This window comes from Ischnura elegans, chromosome 2 (genome assembly GCF_921293095.1).
Source record: "Ischnura elegans chromosome 2, ioIscEleg1.1, whole genome shotgun sequence".
Classification (NCBI taxonomy): domain Eukaryota; kingdom Metazoa; phylum Arthropoda; class Insecta; order Odonata; family Coenagrionidae; genus Ischnura; species Ischnura elegans.
The window spans coordinates 124,676,565-124,693,160 of record NC_060247.1 but is presented as its reverse complement, the minus strand read 5'-3'; the positions used below and the strand labels follow the sequence as shown (position 1 = coordinate 124,693,160).

The 16,596-nt window shown below is 38.6% G+C and overlaps 2 protein-coding genes across 7 annotated transcripts in view; one reads left to right on the top strand and one right to left on the bottom strand.

The window, feature by feature from the left end:
- LOC124154600 (mitochondrial folate transporter/carrier) overlaps positions 1-15,060 on the bottom strand; it is a 35,247-nt gene extending 20,187 nt beyond the window's left edge. Inside the window, exons 1-4 of one of the 2 annotated variants that reach the window (XM_046528441.1) lie at positions 14,947-15,060; positions 14,594-14,824; positions 7,986-8,181; positions 5,191-5,455 (exon numbers count right to left, since the gene is read on the bottom strand). In XM_046528441.1, coding sequence (XP_046384397.1) covers positions 5,191-5,455; positions 7,986-8,181; positions 14,594-14,750 — 618 coding nt within the window. In that variant the 5' untranslated portion in view covers positions 14,751-14,824; positions 14,947-15,060. Of the gene's footprint in view, positions 1-5,190; positions 5,456-7,985; positions 8,182-14,593 lie in introns of both variants that reach the window. The other variant, XM_046528440.1, reaches the window with a different exon arrangement.
- Positions 15,061-15,306: 246 nt separating this feature from the next.
- LOC124154599 (serrate RNA effector molecule homolog) overlaps positions 15,307-16,596 on the top strand; it is a 44,956-nt gene continuing 43,666 nt past the window's right edge. For 2 of the 5 annotated variants that reach the window (XM_046528438.1, XM_046528435.1), the window contains exons 1-3: positions 15,307-15,417; positions 15,619-15,753; positions 16,248-16,481. In XM_046528438.1, coding sequence (XP_046384394.1) covers positions 15,629-15,753; positions 16,248-16,481 — 359 coding nt within the window. In that variant the 5' untranslated portion in view covers positions 15,307-15,417; positions 15,619-15,628. The remainder of the gene's footprint in view (positions 15,418-15,618; positions 15,754-16,247; positions 16,482-16,596) is intronic. The other 3 variants (XM_046528439.1, XM_046528437.1, XM_046528436.1) reach the window with 2 other exon arrangements.

Here is a 16,596-nt window from a genome sequence, read left to right as displayed (position 1 = left end):
CCTTGGCTTGTTATTAGTTCTCACGATTACTTTTAATAAATAGCTGTTAAAATACGAAATATAACTACTCGAATAACTCAACCCTACCGTAATTTTTAGCTTAACTTTAGGGAAGGTGAACGGAGGTCCAACCGTATTAACGTCAACAGCTGAGAGGCCGATCCACCGCACCCCAGGCGATGTGCAGAGTAGCACCCCTGACGTCACGTAAAGCGCTGTCGCCAAATTGCATGTTCCGGCCTGTATTATAGGTGGCCATGGTTTACCACATATGAATCTTAGACTCAAGGAGATGGTCCGTGACGTCTTCCTGTTTGCTTGAATGCCTTTGCTGACCTTAAATTCGTCCCTCAGCTGAATCAGCATTAGTGGACCACGACTTCTATCTCCCTTGAGTCGTCCTTATAGTATGATAGTAACGGCAAGACTCTCGGAAAGAACGGAGTGAAATGAGTTCAGACATCATTTTCGAGGAGTTAACTGTGTGTAATTGCCGATTAAGAAGTTTCTTAGTGCTGTGTGTACATTCAAGAAGACAATTTTAATTAATCAACAGTGCTCGTTTTTGATTTAGGGAAATATAGGGAACAATTGTCCCAATTCTGTGTCCAGCCACCTTGTTCTTTTTGATCGTATTTTTCGTCGGCCTATTTTGTGTCGTCCCTTGTTTATTAAGTCCCTTGTTTATTATAGACTAGTACCTTTGCCATGTGTTCAATCGGAAAGAAATTGTTGTCCGGCGCTGGTTTACGTGTAATTGATCACTTTGCTGGACAAAAGGAAAGAAGGATGGACTTCTGCAATATAACTAAAGGAATGTGAGTATTTTAGATTTTGTTAAAATTGTGTGTTTAATTATTGACTTTAAATCATATTGTATTCAAGAAGCAACGCGAACACCTCAATCAAAGTTTACATCTGCCATAGCAAAGCGCGTGCATTCTAGTAGTGTTATTGTTGCCTAGTGGAAGTCAGTGACACTCCCCTCCCTCCTCAGGTGTTACAAGTGTCATTGCTACATAAATCATTGCAAATATTGTATAGATTTGACAAATAACGCATAATGATTGCAAAACGAACAACAGAAGTGAATTACGGGCATATTCGCACAAAGAATGTAGGCGCTAAAACCGAAAGTTACGTATTTTCGTCTGTATTTGCAAAATATCGCAGCAAATATATTTTTATCCTTCAAGATCATTGATCAGTATAATCCAGAGTCCGGACTAAGCCGATCCGTATGACCGAGAGTCTTCTGCATTAAGTATTTATTAATCAAGCATTATTAGGAAAACTAGGTATTTTTGTTGAAAAAAACGGAACATATGGCATCACAAAATTTAATTCCTAGATTGCCGTAAAAACTTAATAAAATACACGAAATATTAAAAAATTATGACCCCCCGGTGAAGTGCGCCCCCCCTAGCATTTGACTCACGAGCCGCCACTGCTATCCAGGGTTGAAATTTTGCAATAACTTTTCTCTGCATCATACAATTACTCATTGAAACTTCACATTAATACATGTGCCTAACACAAGCACATTAATTTCAAATGGAGAAAGTTACATGAACACAGAGAGACAAAAAATGGACACAAGAAAATTTCTCAGTCTTCTGTCATCGGCTAATGATGGTGGTTGAATTAAGCAGTTGACACATTCAATATCTTATTTGTGAAGGCCCTTGGTATGATTTTGTGTTTTTATAGTTTTCTAATTTGTTATTAATATGTTACATAATTGTTTTTTATCCTAGCTATCACTCCTAAAAAGTATTGAATTTCAAATTAATTTCTAAAAAATGTAGGCATCTAGCCAACACTGAATTTATTCCTAATGTCTTTCAGATGAAGGTGGCAGGGCTATACTAAGTGAGAGTGAGCAGAAGATCAGTTTCTTGACTTGCAACTTCCCCATTACCAGTGAGGTGACAGTAGGCAGTAGGATTGGGGCCTCCGAAACTCAGATGCTTCCATCTTCTTCCAAAAAGAATCTCAGATAGAGTAAACTGCACAACGTGTTGTGCTTACTGAGCCATATCGGAAAATATACCCTATTTTATTGCAATTTTGCAAATGATGGTTTCCAAAGCACTTGATGAAACAAGTAACTTTGTATGAGTCACATGCATGGGTGCATAGTTATACAGTAGAACCTCGATCTATAATTTTTCAGGGGATGGATGAAAAAAACAATGAATGCAGGAAAACGATCGATGCGGGAATGTTTGGCCAGGTTGCCTATGTCCCAAGAAACGCTGGATTTTGGAGAATTATGATATTCAGTAATGGATTCAAACAAGATTTTAGCTGATTACAGTAATATTATTACTTTATCGAAACAAGGTCATATTAGGTCATATTGTTGATTCGATTTATATCTCTTTCAAATATCCTAAAGGAACCTTGCTGAAAAATGATTGCACTCCACTCGGTATTTTCACTGCTATTATGCATTTCTGTCTGATGTAAAAATTCTTATTCATCAAATGCCATTTCAAGTACACGTATTTACGAGAGAAATGTGCATTTTATGCCTCAAACAACTGCTTTCGCTGACACAGTGATTGGGTATGAGGTGGATCAAGAAGGCCAAAAGTAGTTTATTATTTGAAATGTTCCTTTCTAGAAATTTAATTTTTAAAGGGTGAAGCATGTCCATATGAATGCGCAATGAAATTTTTTATCCTATAGAGAAGGCAACTTACCCACTCATTTCTAACAATAAGTAGCGTAGCTCTAGATGAGCAGATGAATTGAGATTGCTAGTAGGGAGAAACAAAATATCCTGAAAAGACATCGCTTCGTAAGCAACTCAGACAAGTGAGACTTGTAGCACAACTTGTAAATTGTAACCAGATGCCCTGTTTTCGAAAAAAAAAATGCAGCATCAACTGCCATGAAGCTCACTATCAGCTGCGAGGATAACGATATTCGCCAGAAATCACCATCATATTATTCCAAACATTTCCTTGCTTAAAATGCTTAAATAACGTTAAAAATTCGTTGTGTTTGGTATAATTCTTTTTTGAATTACGTGCCCATTACCAATATTTAAATCTAATAAAAGTATAATACAAATAGCCGAAATTCATTGTGAGACACCATTTGGGATAATAGGTGATCCATGCAGCATTTGACCTGCAGAAACTGGGAACTTGGCTGAAAAAATTCAGTGGGCAAGAATCGGAGAGGCGTGAAACACGTTTCTATTGTTCTCGTGTAACTTGATATTTTCTTTCGAAGCTTAGATCTTTGAAAAACGATCACAGCGCGAGCTGGGACATTTTTTTTATTTTGGAGAAGAGGAAAGCTTAAGAGGGGGGGAGGCGAGTGCTGAATGGAGCGGGATAGCGGATCTTGGGAAATGTAACTATCCGACGGCACTCAGCTTCTCCCTATCGTATTTCCATCTCCTGGGGAAGACTCAAACTACGAGTCTGTCGTTATTAGCCATAAATAACACATTGTAAACACTGTCTCATTTTCGTCAAATGATGGATGCGGGAAAATTATGTATACGACGGGACCGGGATCTTCAAACCATCAATGCGGGAAAAATTTACGATGTCTTTATGGAACTTAATTTGGGACCAGGAGCGGCAAACGATGAATGCGGGAAAACAATCAATGCGGGAACGATAGATCAGGGTTCCACTGTACACATCAAGGTTGCAATCAGCTATGAAAAAATTATTTGGCATACCCAGGATTCGAGCCCAATCAGGAGATTTAAAATCCTGGCCAAGCCAAATGATTCTTTCATGCCAAATTTCACCTTGAAGTAAAGTAACTTTGCACTCATGCAGGTATGTGTACATGCATGTGTAAAACGTTACTTGTTTCATAATGAGCTTTAAAAGCCTCCCACTTCCCATCCATGCTCAACCTTTGCCGTTTTTACAAGGAATACCATATGATTAGCCCAAATATACGCACAGGTACAGTTAAAAAAAAAAATAGAGTGGCAACGCATGACGCTTCATAATTCACTTCTGCTACTGCTGTGTATAATTCCAATGCCAGGTTCATGAAGATTCAAAAGTGTACACCATGTTGAATGCTCCGAGTTGAGATCTGAGACTAGGGACATTAAAGAAAAATCAATGTTTGTGCTTGGGCCTAAAACATAGGACATACCCCTCAAGATAAGGTAATTTTTTCCATTGATATGTGCATGATATGTAAGAAGCAGAATTGCAGCAGGCACGAAGGAAACTTGAGGCTCCAGCTCTGTCAAGGCCAGAGTCAACTCTGATGGTTCTCACCATAAAAAACATGCAAAGGAAGCCAAAGCTGTACTCCAGACGGCTCCGTATCCCTGTCTATTGCTCTGCATTTACCAATCAAGAACATAGATAATTACAAAAAATTGAATGGGAACCCAAAAATTTGTTTTGTTTCATTTTATATGTACACAGGGTTATATTGCTCTTCCAAGCAAAATTGCCAGTTGAAATAGACAAACTACAGCACTCTAAGAATAATATCAACTAACGTCTCAGAAAAAATACAAAGCACTTTCAAAATATGCACTCCATGCAAATTAATTTAGGCGTTCATTTATTTTCAGACTGTAACTAAATTACGTGATAGACCAGTAAGGCATAGACCAGAATGGATGATAAAAACTATAATTTCAATTAAAGATACACAGATTAAAATTCATGTTTTGATAGCCACTGTACTTCATGGTAAATAATGAAAATTGTTTATCATCACTATAGGAAAGGTTTTTAAAGTGAATAAAGCAGGAATGAGAAATTTACTTGACTTGCAAATTACAGCACAAGGAACGCTTTGATGCCCCTGAAATTGGCACTTTGAATTGGAACTTGAATAAACAACCAATAATAATACTAATGAACCAAACAGCTCAAATGTATAATGGCTGTACCACATGAACTTAGCCATTTGGGCACACTACTTAGGCCAATTAAAACTAAACCAGCTAGAAATCATCGATTCTGGGGAAACAAAGCAGGATTACGTGTATTGGTGACTAAGTATTTGATTCTTTAAATACAACTGTTCACTTCAACCGTCTTACACTAAATGAAAAAATTTAAAGTCCACCATTAAATCCTGCAGTGAAGGTTTTCTGTATGTCAATCTGATGCCTCAAAGTTATCTGCACACGATTTGTGAAATTCTAACTTAGAAATGAAATAGTATGTACTAAAGAATTACCTTGTACAACCCTCTCATCCCCTCATGAGTGTAGATCTTCTTCAAAGCATCTATCATACCATTATAAGACTGGCTCTCACTGAGTCTTACTCCTGATAAAGGAGTGTCACCATACTGTAAACAAAGACGAGTTTTAACAACCCATATGGGATTGGTCATCACAAGTGTCAAGACACCAGCTTCAGCTGCTGCCAGCATGTGAAGGCCTGGACCAAGTGGTTTCTTCGTGTTTCCCCCTTGTATCCACGTCTTGATGGCATTGTAGCTAGAATGAAGTAAGATATGCTGAGTAATTTACCAACAAAAATAAAATGTTAGGACAAGTTATCATGCAATGACAACTACGGGGCAATTAAAAATTTACTCATACTCAATATCCCACAGAAAGTACAACTTGCAGTCCATTTTTGACAAGGGAAGGCACTCAAGTGTGAAAACCAGATTGCAGTTTAACTCAACATTGCAATACATGATGAAATTTTAAAAGATGAGTGTTTTGATGAAGTACCCAAAGGCCCTAGCATTTTCCAGATATTGTTGTCGGAAAGTATTTGTAAAAATAACCTCGATCTATGTAACCCACTGTACAACAGCAATCCAATCAAACTATAATATAAACAGTTCTTCTGTAGCTTTGCTCAAGAAAGGGTATTGCCTGTTGTATACCTTCACTCCCTTAAAATATTACCAGAAAAAAGGTTCAGGAATGAAATGGTACACCAATCTCAATCACCACTCTATGTTCACAGGCCATGTAAAAAAATGTGATAGGTTGGGAAATTCAAAGCTAAATATATAAGTTAACATAAAAACAATTGCAACAAAGCTCTTTACACTACTCAAGCTTCTTGGTGCAAATGAAAATTTAAAGTAGCACATACTTGACTTAAAAATTACAGAAAATAACCAACAGATGGAGACAAAAGGAAAACTGTAATCACAAACACACATACCGAAATGGACAGAAATTAAAGGAATTGAGAAATGTGGATAGGAATGGACAGAAATGGAAATATGGTGCATACTTGTTTCTGAAGCTGCACACCCCTTTTGAGATACAACATGATTTTACACTTTCGTTAGACGTTTTTACCAAGACATCCAAGGCAATAATTTAAGATATAATGACAAACCAGGCAAGGCATTTTTAACGCTGTTTACTGTTACAGTATTCACTGCTCTAAGAATTATGGAATTCCGTGCTTCTCGATTCATCCCATAAATGTCCATCCTGCCTGGCTGATACTGGAAGCAGCAGCTGCACAATTGAGCTGATTTACTCAATTACAATAATACCCCAGCTAACTTCGCTCAAAGAGGCGAATACATTCTTTTTCCAGTACAGAGGAATTGGAAAGCTGGTGATAATGTCTCACAAAAATTTTCTGATAGGCAAGCAGCTTATTCTCTCTCTCTGCAATAGCATCTAATGACAGAGGCAATAATATGGCTCTGGTGGATTTCGAACTCTCTGAAATAAAATTTTTACAACACAGTGCCATGTAAACTAAGGTATTCTTCTTCATGAAACAAAATATAATAATTCCAGCTTGTGGCTCCTCATTGATGTGATAGACCCATGAAATTTACTGAAACGTAAATCTCAATTTACTTGGAAATCAAACGTCAAATTTAACCTCATTTCAAAAGCTGAGAATGGTGGACAAAGTGACTATTATTTATGTGATGTAGTATGTCCGTACTTCACTTTGTGAGAAATCTGGAGTATTTATCAACTGAATAATTTGGAGAAATTCAGAAGCACTGCACCCATAGAGACATGTGGCATTGAGTAATAAAAAATACCTGGGAGTGAAAACTCTCCCTCTACAGGAATAGTACATACTTACTATCTTTCATTAAACCTTGTACTCGACCAACACAGCATTCTGCTCACTAAGCTTGGCAAATAAGTGAATAACTTAATTTGTGCACTAGAGGTGGGAAAGCATGAGCTCACTTGAGACTGGTGCATTTGAGCATGTACTCTCTTGCATTCACCATCATAATACATATTTAACATAAAACTTTATGTGATTTACGATCCATTTCATTATCTATTTCTTTGACCAACAATCTGCTGCATTTCTGCCACTTCCCTAACATTGTAAGGGACCCAATACTGACTCAAATAGTGATTAGCAATTGCCTTGTTTGCAAAGGGATTTTTTTTTATAATTCTTCAATCTGACATGCCTCAAACAGGTTATGATGACCCAACTGAAATGAATGTACAAAGCAGGCAATAAATGAAAGGGGATTTGGAAATAACTAACTATCGGTTGAAACATCACCATAATTTGAGCTAAAAATTCAACAGCTCATTCAACATTGACCTTTACAGCTAGCATATCATAAAGATGGATAAAGATGGCTAACCCTCCCTACACCTCACTTACTTGATTCAAACAATTAAGTTGAAGTAATTCAATCGCCAAAATATTAAATGACTACTTTAATACCAAATCACAACATTAACTACACACTACCTAAAACAATGAATAATAGCAGCTAATGTGCCTAATGAACACTTGTTAAAATTGATAAGGCCATGAGTGACAAAAAGATAATTATTTTCATAAGATATTTCAATAAAAAATAAAGTAATCTACTGCACTTATGGAATAGTCTCCATCTTCAAACCACCAATCATCTTAAGTGATAAGATAATACACTTTCGACCGCTTTACTTGTCCTTAGCGACCAAATGCAACGTGAGTGCCACAGACCAATACATTTATAAACTCTGTGCAATAGAATAACTCCTGTTACCAGAGTTTTAAATTGTAACTTACAAGAGGAAGTAAAAGCCCCAGGCACTTCCTGATCCCCAAACATTAGGTGTTACACCTCGATACAAGCCCCTGACTCCTTCTTGTTGCACAATGGAGGAAATAGCACCAGCAAGGCTTCTATATTGAGGTCTGACAGCAGCCGCTTCCGCCACACCGCCTCCCACTCCCATGACACCCCCACTTCTGCCATCATTTACTGAAAAAAAAATAACCAAGCCATGACAAATTGCCCAGAAACCAACTTTTTTCCCACCAATTTATTAGAACCACAGATAAGTATAACAAAAAGAATATTTTTAGAACAAGGGTCAGAGCATGCAAACTGCAAATGGAGTTGCCCACTCACTTCATAGATTTTTATAAAAATTGGTGCTAATATTTGCCTCCTCAAACAAAAATTACTATTTAAAGAGTTTTGTGGAAATCAAAACAAATACCTGCTTCAGTCATTTTCACAATGGCATTTTATGTGAACACACAATATTGATGACATTTTTAAAGAAGATATAACCAAAAACAGATGAAAAAGGACTTATATTTCTTAATTTCATTCCTAGAGAAACAAAAATAGGGCAATAATACGGCTGCACTTGTTAATTTTACAATCAATAATGTTAATTAAAAATTTTTAAAACATAAATATTGTTATAATTGCCATTATCTATAGTTTTATTTAATAATTATTTGGCTTACTCAGAAAATGATGGGAAACTATTTGGGAAGCTAGGCATCCAATTTAAAAGATAAAATATTTTGTAATCAGTCAGTGCTAAGCTCATTTGAAATGCATTGGGAGAGACAAATGCCTTATTTGGACAGGAGAAGGCTCTTCCATTTCCTTTTACTTGCCTCTTGCAGGGGCACAGCTAGGAATTAAGGCTGGGGGGAGGAGGAGGGGGGTGTTAACCCTTTCGCTGCTACAAGCGGGAATACCCGCAAAAAACATTATGGTTATTGCCTGCGACATGCGGGGATATTCCACGACTTTCAAAAAACTTTTCCTTTCAACACGACATGCGGGTAAATATCGAAGTTTTCGAAAAACCCTCCCCTCGGTCGTAGGTGCTGTCATCTGCTCGAAATTCTAGCGGAACTACGTCCATTCGTGCGGCGACATTCAGCGACGTCAAATGAATGATTCAATTCATTTTTTTCTGGATAATAGGCAAAATAATGGAACCGATGAAAAATCTATTGAAGCAGCAAAAGGGTTAAGGTGCATCTAATACTGGTGTGTGTGGGGGTATGGAATACCCACCAGGATAAGTGGTAGCTGCGAGATTGGTAAATTGCAGAATTTAAAGATAAATCTTTATCTTTATTCATCCACGGCGAGGATTGGCCCTCGCGGATGTTGTATACAACACATTTATGAAAACATTCGATACAACGAAACATACAAAACATGTACATTGGATCAAAAAGATTACATTATACATAGATTACATTTAAAATAAAAGAGAAGAAAAGTCCAGCTCAAAATACTCATGAATTGAGTACAGTGGATAATTGCACAGCCACTTTTCCAGCACATTTTTCAGTCTAGTGATGCTCACTGATCTGGCTTTGCTGGGTAATTTATTAAATAATTTTACTCCCAAATTATCAGACTGGTTGTTGGTCTTAAACAGCCTACAGTAATTAGTATTTAGGCTATTTTTAGCCCTAGTGTCATGAGAGTGGATGGTGGATCGAATGGGGTAGGTATCTAAGTTATCGTAGTAGGTTTGGGGTTAAGGGTGCGTCGACAGCTAAGGTCATTAGCACCACGCGCAATCAAATTGCGACATAAGCATATACTATAATTTCAGTTTGGTGCGGCACTGTTGACAATATTGATGTAAACTTCGAGCCTATCAAATCGAATTCACAAGACCAGTTTTCTTAACGAATTCTATGACGCGGCATAGGCGGCCAGGGTCATCGCCCAGAATAAATTCTAGGTTGCCCCTGACGCCTGTCCGGCTTCGCGTAATATGATGCTCATCACACTCCGTCAAGAGGTGTCTCACAGTCAGGGGACAGTCACAATAGCCACATCGAGGTGGGATCTTGTCTTGGGTGAAGAGATAGGAATGTGTCAGGGCGCAATGACCGATTCTCAGTCTAGTAATAATGACCTCCTCCCTACGATTCCTCCCAACAGAAGAGGGCCACATTGACGTAACCGGTTTGATAATTCTCAGTTTGTTATTCGTTACGTTCGTCCATACCTCACTCCACTGCCGTAGAACTATTCCGCGCATGGCCATCTGCAGGTCTTGATAGGTTACAGAAGTCGAAGCCTGTGCCGGCAGCGTGAGCGCCGCCTTTGCAGCTGCATCTGCTTTTTCGTTTCCTGTTATTCCCATGTGCCCGGGAACCCATAGGAACGACACTTGGCGTCCACGTTTACAGATATAATATAGAGCGATTTGGATATCTTGCCCTATTGTGCAAGATATCTAAGTTATCTTTAATGTGCATAATGCTGTGAAACACAAAGAGGCTGTAGATGGTGAGGATATGAAAGTTTTTAAAAATTGGCCTGCAGTGGTCACGGGGCCCAGCACCACTCAGAATCCTCACTGCTTTTTTTTTGCAGTTTTAGAATTTCTTTGGTTTCATTTGCATGTCCCCAGAGTCGAACACCATAGGCAAGAATACTATGAAAAAAAGCAAAATAGGCTAATCTCATAAATGGTTCAAAATGGCGAGTTTTACAGCTTTCTGAGGGACATTTTATGAATCCTTACACAATTCTATTAGTAATATCAATCCAAGTAAAATAGATTAAACTTAAAAATGTCTCCGAGCTCTGAGGGGGGGGGGGGGTTTATCCCCCAAAATCCCCCCTCGCTGCACCACTGGCCTCTAGAACTTTTGAATTACTACATCCACTCAGCAATTTGATGGCCTGGAGTGATCGATACTTGCACAGACATGAATAGCCTAGAAAAACTACAATTTTAAGAACCATTTAAGGTGCTAGTGTGGTTACTTAAAGTGGCTCATGAAAGGGAATGCTGGATACAAGGTAGACAGTTGGATGGAACATTTTCAGTAAGCATGGATGTAAAACAAGGAAAAAATGCTTAAAGTAAGAGGTATTAAAAGGTTCTAATCTTGGCTTAATCACAAAGACTCAATGGACAAAATGCTAGAAAACAAAACACAAGTCAACTGGGAGAGTGAATGAGGAGAGTGAAGGGAATAGACGAGGGAGGTCAAGAGCAAGTGTGAGGGGATATGCAGCGGCCCAAAACTGAAATAAATAAAGACAACCGATTGATTCAGCTAGTGAAAGTGCACTGAATACTAAGATGCCACAGAGATACCTGCCAGTAATCCAAAACACCTTATCGCATAGCCCTATCCATGAAACCTAACTTTCATTATGCACATGCTTTGAGGGAACAAAATGAAACACATGGAAAAGTTTATATTCCTCTAACTATCAGGGTTTGGTGTAGGGCCTGAAATATCTGTGATGCTAGTCTTTGCATGGAACCAATAAATGCTCAAGTCCATTCAGCACCCTGTAAGATGTCCCTTAGCCCCAGGATCTAACATAAAGAGCTCTGATGATGACACCAAACATAGTAACAATACTCTCAAAGGCAAGAGAATGATGATAAGAAGAGCAAACAGCCCAATAAATCACATGATCATGCCATAAAAAGATGAGTTTAAAAATTAGCGCAGTAGTTTGGAAGCACTCAGATTGGCGTGTTTTGACCTAACAGTGGCCACGTTGACCAACAAAATCAGCAACATTTTCTGCAAATATTGCTCTGTATTAAATTGGAAGTGGAAACATGATATGAATAAACCATGTGATACATTCGACACTTCACACACCTTTAGCAATAGGGAAGAAGAAAATAACATTTTTGGGTAGCACACTATATGTGCTACCAACTACCAACAACTACCGAAAGACAGTGAAAATACTTCTACATGTTTCCAGATAATCATTAGAATTGTTCAGGGGTACTTCCTTGTGACGAATGCATAAACTAAAACCTCTTGCACTGCGAGTGATGTCATGTGCTAAAATTGCTTATTCCTCCGTCGGGCACAATGGATCTGACATGCACAGCGCAAGTGCTTTTTCATTTCTTTGAGCTATAAGGCAGCATAAACCCTTGATTCTCATAGTAGCTGTTTGTTTTGAAACGCTCTATGCAGCCTTCTTGCTTAGTTTGACTTCGGCTGTCCCCACGGGAAGTTGCTTAAGTTTGGATCAGAGAAGCTCATAGTGCCCGACCTCATCACAATTTTAAAGGTACGTATTTTATGTAGGCAGAATACTTTTTTAGGCATTTTTACTCAATGCTTGAATACATTTAGTGAAACATAATTACCTAAAGAGCATATTAAATCACACCTAGCTGGATCGGTTTGGAGCTGTATGAAGAGGTGAAAAGGGCTGTATATACTACACGTAAGACATGATTTAAGTGTTAGACTACACTGATAATAGTGCATTAACGTTTCAAGTTGCAGTTCTGAGCCATTCTTTAACTTAATGTCTTTAGGTGTATGTGTCTATCAGGCACAATGCGCCTGAACTAGGGAGTTCAAATATTGCGCCTGACGGAAGTTTAAGGAACCAACCACTCTCAGAAAAGAATTGTTTACATAATTTCCTTTTCAATGAATTTTTGACAGCTGAATAGCTACTAAATGCATGTTATTTCCATTCCAAATGACCAGCAACGAAGGAGTTAAGAATAACAGAAAGGGGACCATTAACAATGTTGTACTTAAGGTGCCGTCACTTGAGCAGGGATTAAATAAAATTTCTGCCAGTGTCATGACTAGCACCCCTGGCATTGGCATATGACACCAAAACTCACCACTACACTACCGCTGACCCCTTCCGTGAAATATTATTTTCATGACTAATACAATGGACCTGCACTGCTACAAACAGGTCAAAATTATTTTTTCAATCAATAGTAAAAAAACCCACAATTTTGCTGGAGGGAAATATGTTACCGTAACTCACGCATTAGCCAAGTGGCTGTACCCACTCCATTTTCTTATGCATACCCACGGGCTTCGCTTATAAAGATATTGTCAAAGGAAAACTATTAAGATGAAATAACAAATACATTACAGCATTTACAGAAACCACCATTACACCATTTGCCTTACCGCTGGCCATGGTATAATGCGAGTATGGAGCAGAGTATACATAATCCTACTTTTCTTTCGCACGCATTATTTGAAAATATTCACGAGAGCATTAACAAAATTGATAGCAAGTGTTAACAATAGTAAATATCATTAAATAATTGGTATTACATCATATTATCTGTAATAAATTCACAGCGACACAGACTCGAAATGAAAACAGAAACAAAAAAGAAACTCGGAGGGAGTATGAGACATTAACTGTGAGCATGAATACATAATACACCACGAGCATCTAACGAAAAGTACAAGCGCACTGATGCTGCAACCCAAAACAACTTCGCGACATCGCAGAAGGCAGTCACGACCGAGCAACTTCATTATTGCTTAAGACGATAAAACCGATGAAGTCACAGGTTTCTTTAACACTTAATTCATGAGGTGTGAGAATAGATGTTACAGACGAATGGTCAACGATAATGCGAAGAAAATCTGAAATAAAGCTAAATCGACCGCCATGATCATTGTCAATCAGCTGGCAAGTGAAAGCGTATCAGCGATAACATCTCATTCCCCAGAAACGGAGAAATTTACTAGAAAAGACATCATTAGGAAATAAGGGAAGACCAGGAAGAGCAATTTTCAGATGTTAGACAATTTCCCTAGATACATTTTTTTGGTCCCGGTGATGTCAGCCTTACACACCAGGAAAAACGTCATACAATGCAGCTAGGTCGCAGCGGAAACTGTTTCATGGGCATTGAGAAAAGACGTCACGTCAAGGTTAACCATCTCTGAATACGGGCCAAACTTACCTAGTACACAATTCGCTATGCAATATGCAGCACAATAAAAACTATTGAATCATATTAATCAAGGAGAGGCATAGCATTGAATTACGATAGAAAGAATACACGGTAATACTAACATCCGTCCCATAAGTACGCAACATACTGCAGACGATAGGACTTAGCCTAACTCTGAACCATGAAAAACGCACTAAACAAATTTTTCTGGTGGCATTGGACCTCGGCAGGACATGTCATTCGGGACCCAAGGACAGCCGTTTCGAGATACTTTTACGACTCGGATGATAACATGTTTAATTTCGTAAGGACGTCAATGGTTCACCTTAAACCCGCATTATTATTGATAAGGCAAGAGGGTCAAAATTTTGACCCGTGAGAGTCCCATAAATTCGGATGGATTACACCAAACGCTGAAGAGCACAACACTGCGAGGAAATGAGCTTAAAACCACTGATAGATATAGCATAGGATTGATTCTGAAATAAACACGAGTTAACACTAACTAGGGGAGGAATGCAATTTAACAAAACGAGTGTGGGACAGAATTTACCACACACACAATGGTACTGGATCAGAAAGGCGGAGAATACTTCGGCTGACATGTAAATGCACCCCAAAAATCTTCACGGTCAGAGAAAACCAAAAGGGAGTTCCCGACTACTTGTCGGGGGTATTTACCAGCAAAACGTATCTTGATGAGGTCCAATGGATGCAGAATGAGGGTTGATGCAACACCACCTGATATCCCCGCAACCAAGTGCTCGTATTTCACATGGTTAAATACAGTCCATTCTCCTCTTGAAGTGGAGGCTCCGGAAGCCTTAATCGTCGTCATTTTCTCTTTCGATTTTGAGGCCGAATTTTCTTCTTTGACTAGCTGACCATTTTTACCAGCTTGACTAGATGTAACTAAAGGATCCAGGGGTAAAAGCACTTGTCACGAATTAAACTAGGAAGTGAGATGAAGTCGTCAACACACACTAAAACTCTAAGAACGCTCCACAAAACACTGACGCAATCATCATCTTCACCTTCAACTACAGTAACCTCGCTGCTCCTCAAATCCTCTAGGCTCCGAATCCTCCGAATTGCAACCGATGGACAGCAACGGGAGGCGATGTGCGTTCAATAACGACCGACCCGACATCTGTCGCTGGCGCTGGGGTATCAAAGACCGCTGAAAGTCAGCGGACTCACGATTGGTTAAAGAGAATTAGTCAAATTAATCCAGTATCGACCGGCGTAAATTGGACAGTTGTTTAAAAATCTATGTGTTTAAATAAAATTTAATGCTCACACATGTTTAATACTCATTTTTTAAACCAATAATACTAAGCATATTTGCTTTATAGATTTTTAAAATATCAATTTAGTTTCTAACTAGCGGCACCATCGCACCATACCGGATGTTGAAATTGTTTTGCTCTTTGTAGGTAAGAGTGGCTGTATGACCAGTGAGGCACATTAAATAATTTCATTTATTGCCTCGTTGTATATTTGAGGTAACCATAATATGTTTTTAGATTCTGTAACATTTCTATTTCGTGTTTGATTCTGATAGATAAAGTGTTTGAAGTGAAAATGCTTGGCCTACATATTCTCTTCATTTCATTGCGTCCTCATTATTTGTTGAGCATCTTCAATTGGGTAATTTTGTATTAGTTACTGTGTTTGATGTTAAATTATTGACGTAATTTTAATAGGGCGTGAGAAATGGGTGACAGTGAAGACGAGTATGACCGGAAAAGACGTGATAAGTTCCGTGGAGAAAGGACAGAGTCTTATAGCCGAGATGGGCGACGAGGTGACGACCGGCGTAGAGAAGATTGGATTGAGAGGTAAGTTATAGGCTTAATATATCAATTCATTACGATTATTATTCACTCATGTGAATAAGTTTCATTTAACTGTCTCACATCGGTGATAGGAGTAAGGTCGAAGTTACACCCCCAGCGCATCAGCACTTACCGCAATCACCTGAATTTATATCTATTAGTGTGGCCATGGTTTGGTTATCAGTCACTTATGGCGCGCTTCGTGTTATCTTATTAGGTAATTCCATTTGAATTTCCGTTGATTTAAGTGAGTGTTTAGCTTATGAGTTTAGGTCATACCACCCTTATTGGAATTATTTGCACTACTTCATTTTTGAAGTTCATTGTAAATACCCACATAAAGCATTGTAGATAATTTTCTTGTTTTGAAGCTAAATATATTTCTACTATGCCTCTTTATGCACCCCATCTTTCAACAATTGCCGTCCGTTTGCGAGTTTTGAGGAATGAAATTTTTCCAGGTACTGATCCATTTGAAATTTTGTTTCTTTTTTTAGGGAATCATGGGGCAGAAGTAGAGGCCGGCAAGGAGGAGATTATGGTGGGGGTGGAGGCGGAGGAAGCAGTAGTCGGGGTGGAGGGGACTATCTTGGGGGACGTATGGGTGGTGGCCGAGGGGGAGAAGGTGGTGGAAGCAGATACAGCCCACCTAATCCACATGCCTCACATCCCCGATCAAATCCACATGATCACATATCTCCTCCGCTGAAAAGAGCCAGGGTATCAGATTGGTGAGTTGCTACTTTTATTTGTATTTGACTAAGTATGTTAACTATATTGATCATGTTTCGGCACTGTGGTCCCTAGCTTTAACAGAAGGTATGGGTTATGATGTATAGCATGTAA